Raw genomic sequence first — 22,806 nt, 5'->3', positions numbered from 1 at the left:
ATAGGGATGATAAATTATTGGCACGATAAGTCCGAAAATAGATTAAAGCGCACTGTTGGATTGTGATGTTCTTCATTTCAAAATTAACACACATTTAGGTAGTTTTTTCCTGCCTTTGAATTTGCCCCTTATGTTTAACCCATGGGTGTTTGATGAATAACCTAATGACCCTATCCTAATTGCAAAACTAACTCTTACAGTTAAACATTTTTTGTGACCACAATTTTCAGCCAACAACTAATATCAAAACTTGGAATTAATTGCTTGAAAATGTTAATCTTCAAGATTTTTTGTTTATTCAGTTTACAAACACTTCAGTCTAACCCCCATGAGAGTTGAGAATGTTACTTTATTGGTCTGGTTAAGGCATATAATGATAATACTGTACAGTACTGTGGTTAACTTCTTAATGTCATATAGTACTATATAAAAATGTCAGTGTTGGTAGTAGCTGTACTCAAAGTTCTCTCACATGGGTTGGATGTTAGAACAAGATAGTGAGTTGTTTTTGTAAAAGTGTACATTTATAGTTTTAAAATTTATACTGTGACGAATCTATGTATGTATGTATTATTGTAAAATGGCTTGCATTTGTAAAACTAAAGTATCTGAAATATTTTTTTAAAGAAATTCAGATGCATAAAAATAATGAAAAGTTATGATGGTCTTCGTTGGATGCAATTTACTAATATTTCCATACTCTTTAAATATTAATATGTATTTAATTTTTACAGCCTCTTGTGTTTGCAGTCCCAACGTCAGTGATGTTTCTATACTTTATAAAGAAGAGGGATAAAACAGAGTTCAGTCAGTCTCTTTTATCCTTGTCCCTGGCTTTAGGACTGAATGGTGTTATTACAAATATAATAAAGATTATTGTTGGTAAGTTCAAATATAGACTGGTTTATGTCATATCCTCCCTATATTCCTTGAAATTAGTAATTTTCCATTCCTTGACACATGTTAGAGACTTACCCCAACTTGAGCTTCAACTATCATGTTAGAGTTGGCTAACTAGTTGAGATAGCCATAGTTTGCCCCTCAATTTCCCTAGTCATTTGTTGTCCATTTTTTCACAAACTCAAAACCCATGACAGTACGTACATACTTATGTTTTTTCCCTGTATATAAAATGCGTATCTCATATGGTGGTTGGGAGGGGGGAGCTGTCATCCTGTGCTGCCAGTGTCAGTATTCATGGATCTGGTGTGTTACGTCACACAAACATTTCACTCAATGTCTGTTTGCTTTCAGAGATTAACAGTCCATTATATCTTTTATTTCTCTGTCAGCATATGTATTTCTGTCTCATAATATGTTACATTATAGTGGTCCCCCCATATTTGTGGGGGATATGTACCAGACCCCCCACGAATAGATGGATCCCCCCATAAAAACACTGAAAAAGGCCTATTTTGGTAGGTAAACTCAAGAAAATCCCACTAAAATTTTTATATCTGATTTTATTTTAATAGTTTTATCACAAAAATGGAATTTTATGATTAAATTGATAAAAAAAGCCATTGATTTCTGGATATTTCTCAGGAAAATACTGCTAATAGGCAAATTTCCCACAAATAATGGGTAGATATGGTCCAGGGAGAAATCCGCAAATCCAGAGAATGTTAATACTGGGGTCCACTATAGTGCATTTCTTATTTTGTAAGACGGAAATTTGAATGTCTCGAATAGTTTTCACAAGTTTCAACCATTTTGCTGGTTGATTATGTATGAACATACAGGTACTTGCTGAAAATGAGAGCTACTATTGCTCTTTTGCTTTAGGATAGTTGTAGGTAGGTTTGCTTTTATTGCATTCATTTCAGATCTGTGTAACAGAAAGGAAAATGAGAAATATAACAGAAGAGCAAAAGTGGTATTACGTGTACCCAGCATTCATTTTACAGTACATCACAGTCAGTATATCACATACATGAGGAATAATAAAACAGTAAAACAATTCTTTAATGCTTGTGGACTTTGCAAGTTTCTTTGAGTGTCCCATTTTTCATACCACATTTTGGTTGCTTTTTCTACTGGAAGAAATCCCATAAGATAGACATGCCAATAGTCCTGCTGTGGAAGTATCTGGCTCTTAAGCTTGGAAATCATCTCCACGTACCGACAGGCAGTAGGGTCTTCCTGCTATTCCTAGGTAGCAGACAGGGAGCAGCCATTTTTGAATGTCATAGTCAGCCAAACAGATGCAACTCAAGCCATCCAGTATATGACCCTGTTATTGTGGTTATGTTAGCCACATAACCCACATGTACATAAGGATGTGATGCAGTAGTATTTGAGACTAGTCATCATGACACCCATTGTTCACCCCAACCAACGCAGCTCATTCTAACATCACAGCTTAGCTTTCATCCTGCTTCTTGTTAGAATGATTGACATTTGCCTTCTGTGGAGAGGCTGACTTCAGCCACAACAGAGGCAGAGGTGGAAGGCGAGCCACTGTGGGTTGTTTTGGGATGAACAGCCAAATTCTGTTGTTCTTCATGACCCTAATAAGGACTGTGACCAGTCAGTTCCAGACCTAGGACAGCAACAGTAGCAGTGTCTGGACTAAACGAGTTATACCACATGCATCTGGGGTGGTGCCTGTAATTTGCTTTCACCAAGATTTGGTGGTGAAGAAAAGCGACTACAATAAAAGCCTTCTATAACCTCCAGTCTTCTGACTTGAGAGACAGATCTCAGATTTCTTTGGTCCATTCATTTCTTGTAGGACATGATCTGGGCACTTTCAACCAAGTTGAACTTGACTCTGATCAGGGCAGTAATAAGGAACATTTGGGGTTTCCTTGGCCCCAGTAAAACAGAATGATGTTTTCAGTTAGGAACTAGTGACAAACTATCATTATTCTGAAGGCCCAGGCAACAGAGAAAATCTATCACACCTAGACCTTTTCCTTCTACCTACACATAGGTTACCTAGTTAAGATGTCAGCAGATACCCTGATCAGGAACAGGGAATTTGCTATAAATAGCAAATTCCCCTGTTGAGGGGCTATAAAGAAGTGAGGGTGAGTGGCAAACCCCTTTCTGAGGAGGACTGGGTTTTTTTCATTGGTTCATCATGAAAGGTCACTTGCTAGCACCTCTGGACCTCAAGATTGTGTACTGCATGTCCTGATTAACTTCTTTTAGCATAGAAGTTATATTAACTAAAGATTTGTTTTGAGGCTAGATATGGAAGCTTAGATCAAAGCAACTATAGAAAATTGACAAAATTAGAATATGCAGATGATGCCGTAGTCAGCAAAACGCCAAAGATTTATATAGCTTGCTTAATAGAATGCATTGCATATCTAGAGAGATGGGACTGCAAATAAATCTAAGAATATGGAATGATGAAACAAAGGCTGATGCTAAGGAATTTGTAGCCAAAGCTAAGTGAATACAGTTACCATAAAGGAATTGTAGTTATATCTTTTGTACTGAAAATATTCAGTATGCATATTTTAAAAGTGCGGGAGAGAGAAATTGATAAATAGCTTAGCAACAAACGGGGTGATTTAGAAATTGCAGTTACACTTGCATCAAGTCAAATTTTCAAAATTTCTCTTCAGATAACTTTTGATGATTATGTGAAGCTATTTATTGTGGAAAGTCTACAGTCACTATGGCATTCCCATCAAATAAGTAAAACTGGCATTTTTGTACAAGTAACTTACCCAGCAGATATATACTTAGCTATAGACTCGGTCGTCCCGACAGAATTTCAAAACTCGCGGCACACGCGACAGGTAGGTCAGGTGATCCACTATCCCGCCGCTGTGGCGGGGTCTGGAACTATTCCCGTTTTCTAAGCCATAATTTCTCTGTCGGTTGAACGGACAACACCTATTGTTCGTTCCTCCATCTTGGATTTCAACTCGTTTGCCGAGAATTTGGATTGGTTTTTTGGTGACGTATTCTGTTTTTTCTCTGGCTTGGCATACGCTTATTGTGGACTGTTTTTCGACTTTGGTTTTGACTACTCTTTCACGATGTCTGACGCTAAGGCTTCACCTATGTTTAGAGTTTGCAGTAGGGAAGATTGTAAGGTTAGGCTGCCTAAATCGGCATTAGATCCTCATAGTATTTGCGCTAAATGCAGGGAGAATGAATGTTCTTTTATTAACACCTGTGTTGAATGCGAGAACCTTACGGAGCTTGAATGGAAGGAATTATCATCATATGTTAGGAAGCTTGAGAGAGATAGAGTGAGAAAGGCTTCAGCTAGGTCATCTAGTAGATCTTTTGGCCTCCTTAGAAACAAGAAGTTAACTCTCCTACTAACAATTTTCCCTTAGCCTCAGCTGCTTCTCCCTGTCCTGAATCCAAAGATTCTTCGTCAGAGAGGGAAAATGTAAAAGCTTCAATTAAGAAACTTCAAGCTCAGCTACGAGCTCTAAACCAAGGTAAGAGTGGTGATAGTGACTTGTGCATGTCCCCAGTGCAGTGGAGGGGGCGTCTGACCGGTTCCTCATTGCCTCCTAGGCCTAGACCGCTTCCAAACTCCCAGGACCAGGGGAGGAGGAATGTCGAAAGCCGCAGGGAGGATGCAGAACATCCCCAAACGGTCAGGCGTCCCTTCGGCAGATCCTGTTGTTAAGTCCCAGGCTGCCTCGGATTGCCGCAGAAAAGGTGTCCTAAGGGAGTGTTTTTCGGCCTCAGACTCTTCCTCTCCTAAACGAGGATGGAGTTCGGCCTCTATTTCGCGCCCTTTGAAGAGAGCCTGGAAGGCTCCTAAAGGAGACGCGGCGAACTCCAGCCCCCCAAGAGCGTTTTTTTCCCCCCACCCCCCCCCCGAGGATTTTGGCCAAAAAAAACCCCTTCCGGGGGGACCCTAAGAGACTAAACAGAGGAGCCTTCTCTTCAGGATCCTACGAAGAAGTTTTGGTTAATCTGCAAGAGCAGTTAGCTTCTCTCGTAGGCTCTTTTGCTAAGGACTCTACAAGGAGGAAGGATGTCTCGCTCCCTGTTAAGAGTTCCGCTAAGCGCCCCTCTTCGTATAGGAGAGAACCCTCACGATCTCCAGGGCGTTTATCGCCTTCGTCGAGAGACTCGTCTGATAGGAGTTGTTCTCCTGAGAGAAGAGGCCTTTCGCCCTATAGGCTGTCTTCCCGAAAGCGCCCTCTGAGACGCCGCGAATCGAGCAGAAGTCTCGATCGGTTTAGGTTCAAGGAACCGGAAAACCGATTTAAGTATCAGGATCCTTTGGGTCTGCAGGACCAGGAGCCAGACAGGCACAAAGAGGCAGCAAGACGCAAGAAAGGGCGTCAAGAGCCTCTTAGAACACAGGATTCAGGACGTCAGGATTCTGCTAGAAGGCAGGGGACGCTATGAGCCAGGACGCCATGAGTCAGAACGCCAGGAGTCAGGGCGCCAGGAGTCAGGGCGCCAGGAGTTAGGACGCCAGGAGGCAGGACGCCAGGAGTACGTTAGGCGTCAAGTGTTGGGTGCCAAGAGCCTGTTAAGCGTCAGGAATCAGGACGCGGGGATCTTTTCAAGCGCCCTGAATCAGGACGCAGGAGCCTAGCAAGCGCCGACGAACCTGGCGAACCTAGACAACAAGAGTCTAGTAGGCGCAAGAGTGTTTTCCGACAGGCAGGAGCCTCACTCTTCGTATAGAAGTGCTAATGTTCCGCGCTCCCCTTCTCGGGAAAGGAGTTCTTCTCCCGGGAAGAGCCAGATCACTCCAAAACGGTCTCCTTCTGTGGATCAGTTGGACCAGGTATCGGAAGACGACGAGCCAGTAGATGTAGCAGTTTCTGACTACAAGAGACTTTCTCTTTTGCTGCTAAAGGAGTTCGGAGACTCCCTTCATCCTGCGGACCCTCCTTCACCAGGATCGTTGATGTCTAGCACTAAAGCTCTCAAGTCGTCTTCCTTCGTCAAGATGCGCCCCGCTCTTTGTATGAAAAAGGCATTAAAGACTTTTCAGAGTGGTTGACTTCCAGAAGGGAAGCGGGCAAGACAGTTTTTTCCTGCCCTCCTTCCAAGTTAACAGGCAAACCAGGAAGGTGGTACGAGACCAAAGAACCTATGGGGTTAGGTCTTCCTTCTTCCGCAGATGCAGATTTTGCTTCCTTAGTGGACTCTTCTAGGAGGAAGTCGTTGCTGTCTGCTAAGGCAACTTGGGGCATGTGTGAGCTAGACCACCTTCTAAAGGGCCTCTTTAAAACCCTAGAAGTCTTCAATTTAATGGATTGGGCTTTTGGAGCGTTAGCGAAGAGAGCTCAGGACACTGACTTTGTTTCCATGGAGGGAACTTTTTTTTCGAGCGGTCCTGGCTTGCCTGGACAGAGCGGTCATGGACGTTCCGTTGAAGTTGCCTCTCTTTTTGGAACGGGAGTATTAAAGAAGAGATCGGTCTTTAGCTCTTTCTTAGCAAGAGCAGTATCACCTTTGCAAAGGACATCTCTTCTTTTGCAACCGTTATCCCCGCACCTATTTCCACAAGAGACTGTTAGAGAGGTTTCTAAATCTCTTACGGAGAAGGCAACTCAGGATCGCCTCACGCACTCAAGCCAAAGGAAAAGTTTTTAGGCCGGCACTGCCTATAGAGAAAAAAGAGAGACCCTCTTTTGTACAGCCCTTTCGAGGTGCCTCCTCTTCTAGAGCCCCTCTTAGAGGTCGCAGACCAGATAGAAGGAGTAGACCATCTAGAAGGTCCTTCGGGAAGTCTAGATGAGCAGGAAGTCCTCCAGACGAAAGTAGGCGCCAGACTACTCCACTTTGCCAAAGTCTGGGCGCAGAAGGGAGCGGACTCCTGGTCCCTCTCTATCCTGAAAAAAGGATACTTGATCCCCTTCAGGAAAATCCTCCCTTGACGACAACTAACCAAGGGAGTTGACCGCAAGATACTCGGATCCGGTCCGAAAGCTTGCTATTTTGCAAGCAGTGGAACAGATGATTCCAATGGAAGCGGTAGAACTGGTTCAAGATCTCCAGTCTCCAGGATTCTACAATCGGCTATTCCTGGTACCGAAAGCATCGGGGGGATGGAGACCGGTTCTAGACGTCAGTGCCCTGAATTTCTTTGTATTGAAGAAGAAAGTTTTCAATGGAGACGTCTTCCTCTGTTCTATCTGCTCTTCGTCCAGGGGACTGGATGGTGTCCCTGGACCTTCAGGATGCGTATTTCCATGTGCCAATTCATCCGGCAGCAAGGAAGTATCTGAGGTTCATGTTCCAAGGGAAAGTGTTCCAGTTCCGAGCGATGTGCTTCGGACTTTCGACTGCCCCTCAAGTCGTTTACGGACATCATGAAGAATGTAGCTTATTGGCTACATATGGAAGGGATCAGGATCTCGTTATATCTGGACGATTGGCTAATAAGAGCCCAATCGGAGAAAAAAATGTCTGGAGGACCTATTAGTTACTCTAAAGTTGACAAAGTCCTTAGACTTTTAGTAAATCGCGAGAAATCCATGCTGACTCCCCAGCGAGTAGTGCTATCTGGGGATTCAGTTGGATTCTCGGGATTTTCTAGCGTATCCTTCGCGGAAAGGAAAGGAGAAACGCTGCTTAGAAAAGGTGTCAGTCTTCTTAAGGAAAGAACATGTTCCGCGAGGGAATGGATGAGCTTACTGGGGACCCTCTCCTCGATGGAACAGTTCGTCCTTAGGAAGACTACACCTACGACCCCTTCAATTTTATCTGAAGGAGAAGTGGGATTGGAAGTCCAACAATCTAGGAGATACATTTCCAATCTCGAAAGGGATCAAGGAGAATATCCGTTGGTGGTTAGATCCACAGAAACTAAGCAAGGGAATCTCCCTTCGCTTACAGAACCCTCGCCTAGCGTTGTTTACAGACGCCTCAGATTCAGGGTGGGGAGCGACCCTAGGTTCGGAAGAAGTGTCAGGCACTTGGGAAGGAGAACAAGTGTCCTGGCACATAAACAAGAAAGAGCTAACAGCCGTTCATCTAGCTTTGGTTTCATTTCAAGGAACAGGTCTCAGGTCTGGGGATTCAGATTCACTCGGACAACAACAGCCCTCGCTTATATAAAGAAACAAGGGGGGACGCATTTCCCTTTTCCCTGTACGAATCAGCAAAGGATCTGCTGATTTGGGCTCAGGAAAGGAAGATCTCTCTCCTCACAAGGTTTGTGCAAGGAGAGAAAAATGTCCGGGCAGATCTGTTAAGCAGAAAAGAACAAGTCCTACCCACGGAATGGACTCTCAATCCTCAGATTTGCCAACAACTTTGGCATCTGTGGGGAAGGCCCAATATAGACCTGTTCGCGACCAACAAGAATCCACAGATTAGAAAAACCTATTTGCCCCCTCCAGATCTGATCCTCAAGCAGTAGCAGTAGACAGCTTTCTGCTAGATTGGACGGGCTTGGACGCATACGCCTTCCTCCTTTCAAGATAGTAGGAGAAGTATTGAGGAAGTTCGCTTGCTCGGAAGGAACAAGAATGACCCTCATCGCTCCTTCTGGCCGGCTCTCGATTGGTTCACAGAGGTGCTGGAGTGGTTAGTGGATTTTCCAAGATCGCTTCCACTAAGGAACGATCTTCTCAAACAACCCCACTTCGACAGGTTTCACAAAAACCTCCCCGCTCTAAGTCTGACCGCCTTCAGACTGTCGAAGGACTTGTCAGAGCAAGGGGCTTTTCTCGAGAAGTGGCGAAGGCTATTGCAAGAGCCAGAAGAGTCTCCACTTCTAAAGTATATCAGTCGAAGTGGGAGTTGTTAGAAGATGGTGTAAGGGAAAGAAAATATCCTCCTCCAGTACCTCTGTAACTGAAATCGCAGAGTTTCTCCTATATTTGAGAAAAAGACTGTAACCTGGCAGTTTCAACAGTGAAGGGTTACAGAAGTATGCTGGCCTCAGTTTTTCCGGGACATAGCAAGGAATAGATCTGACGAATATAAAGATCTTCATGACCTTATAAGGTCTTTTGAGACCACGAAAGAACATGTAATCAAAGAAGCCTAGCTGGAACTTGGATGTGGTCCTCAAGTTCCTAATGTCGGAAAAATTTGTACCGTCTCACGCAGCTCGTTTAGAGACTTAACGAGAAAGTCATTATTCCGTTTTTGCGTTAGCAACAGCCAAGAGAATTAGCGAGTTGCAAGCTGTGGAAGGTAAAGTGGGGTTTAAGAAGGATTCAGCGATTTGCTCCTTTAAACCATTTTTTCTAGCAAAAAATGAAAATCCCCTCAAAGCCTTGGCCAAGAAGCTTTGAGATAAAAGGACTATCTTCATTAAACGGGGAGAGAACTAGAAGGACTTGTGTCCAGTCAGGGCACTCAAGTTCTACCTGGAGAAGAAGAAGTTGCTGAAAGGTACAGAAGAAAGTCTTGGTGCTCTGTTAAGAAGATTTCCGAAAGATTCGATTTCTTAAGAACGCCCTTACATACTTCATAAAAGATGTAATAAGGGAAGCTCACCTTAAGTGCGAAGAAGAGCATCTCAAGGTTCTCAGAGTGAGAGCTCATGAAGTGGAGAGCCATAGCTACGTCTATGGCATTTCACAAAACATGGTCTCTTCAGGCTCTTATAGAGTCGACATTTTGGAGATGTAATTCGGTGTTCGCCTCGAATTACCTAAGAGACGTTAAAATTTCGTACGAAAAGTGCTTTGCTCTGGGAGCGTATGTTTCGGCGAATTCAGTGCTGGGAGAAGGGCTGAGGCTAATCCTTCCTATTTAGTTTAAGGCTTAAATTACTGTTTATTGGTGGTTGTTTTTATTGGTTAATTGTCAGAGGGAATAGGGAACCCTCTTACAATTCATAGATTGTAACAATACTAACATGGTCAGTGATCGGGATTGGCTTCAGTGCTCTTTGTGATTTTTTTTTAATAACCTTAACTCTGTCATGTAAGAGGGCGAGTCTCCATTGATATGACAAAAGGTCAAGGCTCTACCATGTAAGTGGGTCAGCCCCCATTGGTAGACGATCCAGTATAGGCTCTGTCGCGTAAGCGGGCTAGCCCCCATTGACACGATCCAAAGAGTTATTCAACCATAGGTTCATTCCTCGTTGAAACTCTTGAGGCAAGCAGACTCATCGACAGTAGTCATGAAGTCTTCAGCCCAATCAGGTAGGAACTATGGATTATGTTATCCAAGAACATAGGTTGTTTTTTCCCTGTTTTTTAATGTATTTAGTTTAAGTATTATTTTGTTTTTAGCTGTCTCTTGCCCGCCACCAAGGGTGCCAATCAGCTAAGTATATATCTGCTGGGTAAGTTACTTGTACAAAAATGATATTGTTAAGATACAATAAAGTTTTGTACATACTTACCTGGCAGATATATACGATTAATGGCCCACCCATCCTCCCCTCAGGAGACAGGTGGAAGAGAAATTATGGCTTAGAAAAACGGGAATAGTTCCAGACCCGCACCCAGCGGCGGGAATGGTGGATCACCTGACCTACCTGTCGCGTGTGCCGCGAGTTTTGAAATTCTGTCGGGACGACCGAGTCTATAGCTAAGTATATATCTGCCAGGTAAGTATGTACAAAACTTTATTGTATCTTAACAATATCATTTCTGTGAAATATGTAAACCTAATTGAAATTATCATGAAATGGGGCTTCCAGTAAATCTAAGAAAAACTAAAGTACTGAGGAAATAGTATGCATAGAGAGATGAAACATCGTTACAAGGTGAAAGGATTAATGTTGCTGGATCTTTCAGATACTCAGGAAAAATGATTTCCAGTACAAGTTCTCTTGAATTGGAATTTAGCAAAAGATTAAGGGAAGCAAATGAAACGGTGGCCATGCTGAATAAGAAATCAGGACTGAATTACATACAAAAGAGAGATTATACATAACCTAATGATCTGTAATGCCACATGAATGTGAATCATAGCACCTAACTTCATCTTGGGGAATCTGTTGCGCCGGCCGTCTTGTTTTTCTAGAGAACATAAACCTCCTACCTGGGATCTGACTGGTGCTAAGGAGTCTCAGTCAAAAATTCGTAGCTACGATTCAAAACCCCTCGGGTCATGATGACAGATTTGCCTCCTTTTCCATCCCTTCCCTTGGGGATGTTGTTAACGATCCAGATGTAACTGAATTACTACTCCTTTGTCCCGTCAGAGCACTTCTTCTTCTTCTTCTTCTTCCTAGCTTAAACCCATTTTTATATGGGGTCGCCATTGCGAATGAGTTGTCTCCATCGATTTCTGTCCTGTGCCTCATTCTTATTTATACCTTTCAATACCATATCTTCCACTACACAATCACGCCATCTCTTTCTTGGTCTTCCCTTCTTCCTTCTACACCGCACTTCCATTTCCATCATATGTCTTCCAACATGACGTTCCTCCCTCCGTAACAGGTATCCATACCATCGAAGCCTTCCTTCCTGTACTTTCTTTGATATTTCAACTACCTTTGTCGATCCTCTTATATACTCATTTCTAATCCTATCTTCCCTTGTTACTCCCGACATCCATCTCAACATTCTCATTTCTGCTACATCCATCTTCTTCTCCTCTGTTTTCCTCATACTTGCTGTTTCTGTTCCATATAACATTGCTGGTCTGACCACCGTCCTATGAAACTTTCCTTTCAATTTCAGAGGGACCTTCTTGTCACAGAGGACCCCTGATGCAGACCTCCAGTTATTCCATCCTGCCTGAATTCGGTGTCTCACTTCTTGGTCCATGCTTCCACTATCCTCTAATACGAACCCTAAGTACTTGAACTTCTGTACTTTATTTCTTCCCCACCCAATCTTATGCTACTTCCACCGTCCTCAGTAATACTGGAACACATATATTCGGTTTTTGATCTGCTTATTCTCATTCCTTTCTCCTCAAGTGCTGCTCTCCACCTCTCCAACCTCCCCTCCAACTTCTCCCTCCCCTCTCAACACAACACAGTGTCATCCGCGTATAATATGCACCATGGCACTAATTATCTAAAAAGGACTCGACACCTCAGACTAAAGTGCTGAAAACTTTTTGTTACCACAGGTCAGGTCAAGAAAGGAATGTCCAAAAATACCATTTTGTTTTGGCTGCTTGAAGTGATTAAGCATGCCTACTTCTCATCATCAGTTTCTACTTCCAATACTGTGGGTGCAAGAGCATGTGACATGTGGCATTCAAGAAGAACTTGTCTGTTCATAGGATTTTGAATGCTGGTTCTTGGTTTCACCAAACCACTTTCACTCCCCTCTACCTGAGGGATGTCCACAGGTCCTTGACACTTTCTTTGGGTCCAGTAGTGGCTGCTCAACAAGTTGTGTACCTCATCCAGTCTCCCTAGCAGGACAGTTTGTATCTTGCCTAACATGACGGTATGAAAGTGAGAATGGTTGAGATGGCTGGTCTCTTTTCTTCTCCCTTTTTCCCTTTCTTCTCTATCTATGGGCAATAAGAAGATGGATCCATCATATGCTGGAATTGGCCGGACACCGGTTAGTGAAGTAGGCTTTACTGTTAGAGTATACTATTCTACATGAATATACCTTTCAGTAGCAAACCCTTCCTGTCTAGCAAGGAAAGAGAGGGATAACAAACACATATAGGTGGCTACCTTAGCTTGTTATCTGGACAGATGTAGCTCTTTATCTTCCTCTTATGCAATGAATATCTGCATTGTATTTTAGCCAAGTAGTCTGACTGTTGGATACCTATATGTCAACTTGAATTATATCTAACAGCTCAAAGGCTTAGGAAGTGTAACCTAGTGTGCCAAACCTCCAGTTGATTCAGGATTCTCTTACTTTCCACCAAAAGTGAGTCTATCCTAATGTTAAGGCCCATATTTGTTCTGCATATGAATAAATGAAAAATTTTTAATTTTGTATTTTTCAGCTAACAAACCTATGGTCCTTACATTTGCTGCTCACCCCTAGCCACCCCTCTTTTAGTTAACCCTGGGCAGGAAGAAAACTAATATGTCATGGGGTTGACATTTGGTCGCTGGCCGCTTGCTCCCTCATCTCCGTAAAAGATACCAGATGCCACCAATTCCTTGCATCAACAATTATTATTATTATTTTATACTGGTTTTCAACTGGTACCAGAAGATTTATCCTATTATTAAGACTGCAGGTTTGTTACCTATGAAAAAATTCAAAGTAATTTAAAATTTGTAATTTTTCTTAATAAAATTTCAGTAATTAATCTCCATTGCCCTGATAGTGCTGAATGGCTTCCCCAGGCCCATACCAGGGAATATGGCCCAAATTTCATACCTATATTTATTGACTCATTTAAAGATGTTCCTTTTTACAGGCTGGAAACATGTTGCTAGAAACAGTGCACAGGCTCAGACAAATTATTCCTAGGGCCTATAGTTTGATGGAAAAGTAGTAGAATTCTAGTTCATGAGAACGGAGCTCTCTCTGCATCATTAGTTTTTAACTGTTTCCTGGAGGGTCAGTGTTATTTAGAATACAGGTACCTGGAGGTGGTATTAAACATTCAAGTTATTACATTGTGGATGTAACATGCAAATTGAATGATCCATGTTGATTGTGACCAGCAGTAGTTACTGGATAAGCATAATGTAATTTCAGAGGATGATAGGAAATGATTATGTATCCAATTCCAAAGTCTCGACTTTGTCACTCTTACATATGAATGCCTTATGAGATGTAGACTTCAAAGGTCACTGGTATCTATATCTCACTGAATTAGTTGTCATGGGCACAATTACACATATACCCCAAAATGCTCTCATTGGGTCCTGCATTTATCGAAAAACAATTCAACCCTAAATGGACAGATACCCTCATATGAGTAACAAAACAGGTTTTGAGTGGTGGATGGATTACGCGTCATCGATTTGGAGAAATTGGACAGGAAAGAGGTTCCATTACTTCGATAGCCCATAAATTTACTAATGGCAACTGTTAGACTGACTTAGCTTGCTGGTTCATGGTGTCTCATGAGTCAAGTAGTGTATTTGACTTCAAAGGGGCATGTAGTGTCTTTCTCTCACATGACATCTTTTTGTATATTTGATCCTAAATATACCCAGGGGTTGCTGTTGGTTTTAGTTCTTATCTTTTATGATACTATGTCAGTTATATTTGTAATTTTGCAAAAAAATATTAAAAAAAACGTATAATCCAAAAAGTTACTGCATCTTTGATCTTGGTAAACTTGTGTAAATACGTATTTGACAACAAATATACTTAGAATGTGTTACTGATTTTAGTTCTTATCTGTTATGATATTGTGTGAGCCGTAATTATACTAATTTTACGGAACAAAATAAAATTATTGAAAAAACACGATTAAATTAATAAAATTTACAATTGTCTTGTAAAAACAGGCCCAACAAGGGGTTGCAAATAGTCATTTTCAACTTCTCGTGTAAGGTAGGGAGAATTTTTTAGAATATTTTTTCTTATACCATGTATATTTGCATGTTTTTTTCTTAAATTGGCTAACGTCAAAGTTCGCCTGGTCTGGGGTGCTTCATGTTGATTTTTTTTAGCCTGGCTCTCAAGGGTTAAAGCATTCATTTATATGAAAAAATGATCTTGTTTAATAAAAACATTGATAATGCAAATCATGTATTTGTTTAGTATATATTAGTAATATTATGCCTTCCATTAATATGTTTGTCTCCTTTGTAATGTTTAGGTCGACCACGCCCCGATTTCTTCTATCGATGTTTTCCTGATGGTCATCACCATGACCTAGAAGATGCTGCTGATATTGGTTCGTTGTGTACTGGTGAAGTAGGTACAATTGAAGAAGGACGTAAGAGTTTCCCAAGTGGACATTCATCATGTAAGTTACAATCATATTAATATAGTCATTGATAAAATCATTGCATTGTTTCATATTTAGCCTAAATTAATTTGTATCAGTCTTTGAATGTGCTTGTCCTTCTCATGATTGAACCATTTTAGATGGCCTTATGATATCAGTTGGTTTTGCTAATGCAAATGACTTATTATAGTGTTATTGTATTTTTACCTTAAATTGTACTGGAAACCATAGTTTTCAGGATAACTAATAACTAGCTTGACAGCTAGCAACCTATGAGTAGAGCAAGACTGACACACTCAAACTTAATTATTTAATATCTTAAAAATGTAATGCATTGCTTTAGCAGTGTACTTAAGGGGATGAGGACACCATCCTCATAATCATCACGGGCAAGCTTAGCCTCACAGACAAGAGAAAAAGATTAAGAATACTAGTAGAGTAAAATTATTAGTGTGGAAGTTGCAGGATGCAAAGAGGTAGAAAAATTATAGCAATCATTTCTTAAAACAAGCCTAAGGCTACATCTGCAAAATTTATTATGAATACATGCAGACCTAGACTTAAGAAAAGGTTGTGGGATTAGATCTTCAAGACCACTTTTCTTCTCAACCTAATGCAGTCATATGACTTTTCTTAGCATCTTATATGTGGATAGAAGTAGGCAGCACTTAAATTGAAGGAAGCATTTAAGAACCTTATTAGTTCACCATAGAATACATCATGAATGTAATGTGCACCTTCTGAAGTAGAAGGGTGTAAAACTATGTACAACTAAGCAACGTTGTAGTAACTTCTTGTATAGTATACATTTCATTGTTAGTGTCTGAAAATTAGTTGTATAGATAATGGATTTGTAATAGTGTATTTTTTAAGCTACGGGCAAGATTATTAGGTTATCAACAGATCAGTTCTAGAAATGTACCAATAACTCCAGTATGTAAGGTAGTAGTTTCTTGTCCTTCTTGCTTGTTAAGTGATTCATGTTAAGCTGCCTGGTGCTGACATTGACACATTTTTACTTTTCAATTTTTTTTATTTAGCATATTACATTATGTACTTTGGAAAAATTGTTATTAGCATACTATTACTTATGTACTTTGGAAAAATTATTAAAGACTTTTTGATAGTTTCATTTTGCAGTTTGGGATTCCTGAGCTTATGGACCTGTGGAAAATTAAGTGTGTTTTGTGGGCAGCGTAGTCAAGGATGGAAACTTGTAATTGGCATTACACCCATTGTATGTGCCTTAATGATTGCACTCTCTCGTACCAGTGATTATCATCATCACTGGCAAGGTAAGAAATATAAGGGTTTTCTTACTATAAGTGAATCTGGTTTTATTTATTGGGTAGTTACTACTAAGTGTATACGTAGTAGCATTATTACAGAATTAAAATCATTGGGAATCACAGTAAAGGGATTTAACATATACACTTTTGTATCATGCAATGTTTTAAGAAGGAAATTTATATCAGAGTTTAGAGGGTCACACTATATGCGAGATATAAAATGTTTGTGTGAACTAATGGCATAAGTTGGGCTTACAGTATCCATTTGCATAAATCAGATAGGCTATTATAGCCGTATTTATTTAAGATAAAGGCCAAGGAACATATTTTACTTATTGAATCCATTTACATTTACCTTATTATTTATAATGTTATATCAACATTATAAATAACTGCTCCTGTGCCATACACATTTAAGTAGGTTTACTTGCTCAAAATCTGCAGATTTAGGCCTACTACTGAAATTAGGAGAATTAATTTTAAGTTGCTAAGGAAAGCATTATTACTGGAATTACTGGTTTTATTTTTATTTGTAAAACAAATGTAAAACGGGTATATAAAGGTAAACTAACATATATTTAAACTAAAATCCCCCAAATTTGCAAAACCTGTTTCTTGATTCTGTTGTTTATGGGCATTACTGTGTTGTGTATGCCAATTTTTTGTTTAGTGGTTTTTAATCATAAGAGGTGATCTCTCTCCCTGAAGAGACACTAATCTTTTTGAGAGATATGGATCAGCATTATAGTACGTAAAACTGCCGATGACGAAGCAGTAGGAATAGGCCTGAAGCACATCTGCTGCAAGTTGCATCTGTTCCAGAGGAAGTGTGAACATGGTAATCCTGGAAGGCCGTATAAATACTATGTTGACACTCATGGGATGCCTTATACTGGATAAATATAAAACAATAGTATGGGCTTAGGAAAAAAGAAAGGCTTGGGGGGAGGAGAATAAAGCAAACAAACATCCACTCACCAAGTAGATAATGATAAATTCATTTTTTGTCAAGAAAATTTTAGGGTCACATGAAATGAGATTGCATGATACAGGAGTATATATGGTATTGTGTTGAATTAAGGAAATGGATGGGTTGATAGTTTTAAGAGTAGTCATCTGGTTTTAGTAAAATATAAAAGTGGGTATGTTTTATCCAACTACAGTATACTACTGTACTATAAAATATTCTACCAAATAATTAGGGCTAAAGTAGTTATCTCACAACTGATGCTTATATCATGACTGTACTCATTAAAATAAAACCAAGATGTTGTAAGGTATACTTTATTTTTTTTATATAATTATCAAGGATTAAAAGTTGGTTAGAAGTATGAAGATGAGCATGTCTTGATGGTCTGAACTTCCAGTTTTGTTGTTCATAAGGACCTTAATTTTGTTATGCGGTGAGGTAACCTGTCTGCCAAGAAGCCTGTAAGAGGGAAAACAAGCATCAGTCAAATCAAGTGAAGCAATACATACGAGAGATTTGGCTATTTCTTTATGATTTTTCAGTGGTCTTGAATGATCATTTTTAATACTCAACATTTATTTTGATGCCTTTATGATCTTGTTACATAAAAATACCACTTTGAATCCATGTTTTAGCAATTGATAATGACAGATTAACTATCCACAACTTAACATTTGCCCCTAAATAATTAACACTATATTATAGGTATACATTCAAGTTATTTATTATAGTTTCAGATGTTTATGAAAAAGTATTCTTTGTTTTCTCATTCTAATTTTACTATTATGGATATACATTCAAATCATTTATCATAGTTTGTGATGTTCAGGAAACAGTAGTCTTTGTTTCCTCATTCTAATTTTTGTCATCTGTTCATATGGTATAGAAACAATTACAGTATAAAAATAGTTCTCTGCTGGTTCAGGAGGTTGGATTGTCATTTTTTGCTAGCTTTGCATCGTCAATGTATGTTCATGCAATAAAATTATTTTGCATGCTATGTAGCAGTTGGCTTAGAGATAGTAAATACTACTACTCTTATGCTCATATCTTATTTGAGATGAATCTTACCTACTGTTAAAGATAACTAAATCTTTGCCCTGACAGGAGCATTGGTAGTATTCAAAATAAATTGATCACTTAACTATTCTCCTTCAGGTATTTTGAATGATTTAACTATTCTCCTTCAGGTGTATTTTGAATGATTTAGCTCTTGTTAGAATTCTTTCTGCTACATAGGTCAGTTGTCAATATATTTTGTTTAGGCTACTTGCTGTTTTCACAGTACTATTGTCATTGTGCATTTGTTTTAAAATGACTTCCACGGGAAGCAAAGCCAAGAGCATCAGATTCTGCAGAAGTGTTTACTTTGTTAGGCAGGATATTAATTTTGAATTAAGCACTATTTACGTTGGCAGCAGGGGTATAGTGTGATCTTCAGAATAGAGGTGATGAATGAAGAGTTTGGTCAAGGACTTTCATACTAGTTTTTTAGGCATACAAAGTGAAGTGAAGCTCTTAGGCATAGGAATAAGTGAAGCAGATAGGTCTGGGCATATTTTTACAATTTGTCTTCTTTCTTAAGGACCTTCAACTTCAGTGGTGTATCTACTGTCTCCGGCTCTATCCTCAAATATTCCTTAAGCCAGACCTGAGACTTCTTCAGCAGTGCCTTCTGCTTCCCTTTAGTTTCAGGAAAAGTATATTGAGAAGTTAGGGCAGAATGTTTAACATTACAGGCAGCCTGTGGTTAGCGCCAAAACAGTTTTACGGCTGTCTTCAAAAATATTAATTAAAAAATAAGGTATTTATACGGCACTATTTTTTATTAACAGCGCCACAAGCGCTGTTATGTCTAACGAGTACATACATTTGTAGAAATAATGTTCAGACCATAAAGGTTAGGCAAATGATATTAAAATTTTTTATTGCATCGGTTTTACAGCTGTCGTCAAAAATATTCATTAAAAAATAAGGTATTTTCCGTTATGTCTAACGAATGCATACATTTGTAGAAATACCGTTCAGACCGTAAAGGTTATGCAAATGATATTAATTTTTATTGAGAGTTATTATGTACATTGGTATTACGGTAAACTATATGCCCATGACGCTGCTCCTCCGAAAATATGAGTTAAAGTGCAAATTTAGCGATTGATGTGTCAATTCATAAATGTTCATGCATTTATGTTTAAAATGTGTATGAAAATGTGTATTATGTATATGTATAGGGTATTTTTATTTATGTACATAAATATGATACAAAGGCAGCTTTTGAAAGAGATGTTTTTTCATGTTAGTTCTTGTTCGCCGCTGCCTGCCGCTCTTCCAAAAATAGTTAAAAAAGGGCAAATTTAGCGATTGATGTGCTGGTTTTATATATATGTTCATGCTTTTTGTTTAAAATGTGTATGAAAATATCACATACAGAGTATTTGTTTTTACATAAATAGGATACAAATTAAGGTAGCTTTTGTATCTGCCCTCTGCATTATCAGAGGATGTTTTTTCATGTTCCTTCATGGCTGCCACTGTTCCGAAAAATGCATTTACAAGACTTCATGCTGTTATATTTTATTTATTTGGGAGCTGATTATAACTCATATTGTTAACCCTTTAACGCCGATTGGACGTATTAAACGTCAATGAAAATTGTCTGTCGGGAGCTGAACTGGCGTATGGTACGTCGACAAAAAAAAGTTTTTTTAAAAATTTGCAGAAAAATAGTTATAGGCCTACTAGGCAAAAACTTTTGAATCGCGCGCATTGGGGGATGCTGGGAGCTCACTGATCAACCTGTTGTTTTGTTTACAATCGTTACCCAGGCGCGCAAGCAGGAATTTCTTTCTTCTTGCACTAAAAAGCATCAGTGACACATCTCGGAAATTATTTCGTCACTTTGACATCATTTTTGCACCATTTTATATTAGCCGTTACAGAGTATTATATATGAAAATGTGTGCAATTTCATGTAGAATACAACAAAAAACAACTCATGGTTCTAGCTTTTATCAGTTTTTAAATATTTTCATATAAATAACGATAAGTGCCAAAATTTCAACCTTCAGTCAACTTTGACTACCGAAATGGTCAAAAACGCAATTGTAAGCTAAAACACTTATATTCTAGATATTCAATCATTTACCTTTATTTTGCACCAAATTGGAAGTCTCTGGCACAATATTTCGATTTATGGTAATTTATGAAAAAAATTTTTCCTTACGTCAGCGCGGTAACTCTTCCGAAAAAATAATAAATTTTTTCGTCCGATTGTCGTAATGTTTGCACCATTTTAAATTAGCCGTTACATAAAGTTTTATATATGGAAATGTGTGCAATTTCATGTAGAATACAACGAAAAAACAACCCATGGTTGTAGCTTTTATCAGTTTTGAAATATTTTCATATAAATAACAAAAAGTGCCAAAATTTCAACCTTCAGTCAACTTTAACTCGACCGAAATGGTCGAAAACCGCAATTGTAAGCTAAAACTCTTACATTCTAGTAATACTCAATCATTTACCTTCATTTTGCAACAAAGTGGAAGTCTCCAGCACAATATTTCGATTTATGGTGAATTTTAGAAAAAAAAATTTCCTACGTCCGTGCGGTAACCGCCGGAAAAATCAAAATTTTTTCGTCCGATTTCGTAATGTTTGCACCATTTTCAATTAGCCATTACATAAAGTTTTATATATGAAAATGTGCGCAATTTCATTTAGAATACAACAAAAACAACCCATGGTTGTAGCTTTTATCAGTTTTGAAATATTTTCATATAAATGACGATGTGCAAAAATTTCAACCTTTGGTCAAATTTGACTACCGAAATGGTCAAAAAACGCAATTTAAGCTAAAACTATTACATTCTAGTAATATTCAGTCATTTACTTTTATTTTGCAACAAATTGGAAGTCTATAGCACAATATTTCGATTTATGGTGAATTTATGAAAAAAAACTTTTTCCTAACATCCGCGAGGTAACTCTTCCGAAAAAATCATGAATTTTTCATCCGATTGTCGTAATGTTTGCACCATTTTCAATTAGCCGTTACATAAAGTTTTATATATGAAAATGTGCGTAATTTCATGTAGAATACAACTAAGATCAACCTATGGTTGTAGCTTCTATCAGTTTTGAAATATTTTCATATAAATAACGATAAATAGAAAAAATTAGACCTTCGGTCAACTTTAACTCGACCGAAATGGTCAAAAACTGCAATTTTAAGCTACAACACTTACAGTCTAGTAACATTCAATCAATTATCTTCATTTTGCAACAAACAGGAAGTCTCTAGCCCAATATTTCGATTTATGGTGAATTTTTTAAAACTGCTTTTTTTTACGTCCGCGCGTTACGAATTCATGCATCATATTGTGATAATATTTTGTCTGTGTTGCTTTGATCGTTTTACAATTTGTTATATACCAAAATTATTGCAATTTAGTGTACAATACAACAAAAAAATAATTAACTCATTAGCTTTAACCGTTTTGCTCACAGCGCGATTTGTATACAATTATATAAAAAAAAAATTCACGCTGTCATATATTCCAATATTTATATATATTTTTTTTTCATTTCTGATGGTTGCATACTAAACCTCAGGCAATGACAAAAAAAAGGAGCCAAAAATGAACTCTTGATCTTGAAAATTAAGCGTGCTGTGATTTTTTGAAAAAAAAACTTTTTCCGCTTCGGCGCTCACTCGCAAACGCCTCCGGCATACGGGAGACACTTTCGGAAATACCGGCTCGGCGTTTAAGGGTTAATGAAACTTCAGCTGTTTGTTATAAGTTTTCATGCTTCTGGTTAAAATGTGTATGAAAAATGTGTTACAGGGTACTTTTTTTATTTTTGTATACAAATATGATACAGTGGCAGGATGCATGTCCATTTGAAGTCTTTGTAACAGCCCTTCACATGATGAAGAGAATACTGTAGGTTTTTCAGTCACGCCCGAATACATAATAAAATTTAATAAATATACAGTAGTGCCTCAGGTTATGAAATTATTCCGTTCTGAAGCAGCCTTCGTAACCTGATTTTTTTTTTATCTAGAAGTACGTTTTACATGTAAATTGCCTAATTTGTTCCAAGCCCTAGAAAAACACCACAGTAAATTTTATAATAAAGCTAAATTGACTAATAAACAATGAAATACAACAATTGGGCCATTCAATACCTAACATAACCATGACTGTACCAGTAAATAAAGTGTATTAGTGTACAGGGTACAAGAAATACTGTACGTACATGTATGTACGTATGTAGTAAAATGTGGAACCTTACCTTTCGAGTGAGGCGATGTCCTAAAGTGGCGACGGAAGAGGAGGACAAATGGCAGAAAACATTAACACTTATTTACGAAACACATTAAAAAATGGCAGAATACACTAACACTAAACTTTACGAAACACATTAACAAATGGCAGAAAACATTAACACTTCTTCATTATCTTCATCTTCGTCTCCATAGAAAGCATCCTCTTTTTTCCGTGAACTTCAGCAACAGTTGTTTTTTAACCCATGGCTAATAACGTAAGTAATTAAGTTCACACACAACACGATAAAGTAACTTACATTACAACGAAAGAGAAATCACCAACACGAATTTACGTTAACAAACAAAATATATGTGAACGAACGAATTCCAGGTGTTTATGATAACTCTACCGCAAAAAATGGTCAAGGAATGCCTTTACATAGAGGTGATGGGACAGATGCTGACCAATAGGAGAGCAGGATCTTACGGCGGTGACTAGCATCAAAAACCAATGGGAGAGCGGGAGGATGGTGGCGAGTCTACCGAGTTGGCGGCGCGCGAATTTT

General features: G+C 38.8%; 1 protein-coding gene and 1 long non-coding RNA gene across 6 annotated transcripts in view; one reads left to right on the top strand and one right to left on the bottom strand.

Moving 5' to 3' along the window:
• Positions 1–22,806, top strand: part of LOC135207888 (phospholipid phosphatase 5-like) — a 57,731-nt gene that overhangs the window by 26,659 nt on the left and 8,266 nt on the right. For 4 of the 5 annotated variants that reach the window (XM_064239789.1, XM_064239785.1, XM_064239784.1 and 1 more), the window contains exons 3-5: positions 735–882; positions 14,578–14,727; positions 15,837–16,004. In XM_064239789.1, coding sequence (XP_064095859.1) covers positions 765–882; positions 14,578–14,727; positions 15,837–16,004 — 436 coding nt within the window. In that variant the 5' untranslated portion in view covers positions 735–764. Of the gene's footprint in view, positions 1–734; positions 883–14,577; positions 14,728–15,836; positions 16,005–18,553; positions 18,930–22,806 lie in introns of those variants that run through there. The other variant, XM_064239788.1, reaches the window with a different exon arrangement.
• The window catches only part of LOC135207890 (uncharacterized), an 87,235-nt gene continuing 81,403 nt past the window's right edge, over positions 16,975–22,806 (bottom strand). Inside the window, exon 5 of the long non-coding RNA XR_010313079.1 lies at positions 16,975–17,427. This is a non-coding gene — a long non-coding RNA (uncharacterized LOC135207890). The remainder of the gene's footprint in view (positions 17,428–22,806) is intronic.

This window comes from Macrobrachium nipponense, chromosome 34 (assembly GCF_015104395.2).
Source record: "Macrobrachium nipponense isolate FS-2020 chromosome 34, ASM1510439v2, whole genome shotgun sequence".
Classification (NCBI taxonomy): domain Eukaryota; kingdom Metazoa; phylum Arthropoda; class Malacostraca; order Decapoda; family Palaemonidae; genus Macrobrachium; species Macrobrachium nipponense.
Note: the sequence above shows the minus strand (reverse complement) of the source record. Positions and strands in the feature narration are given on the sequence as shown.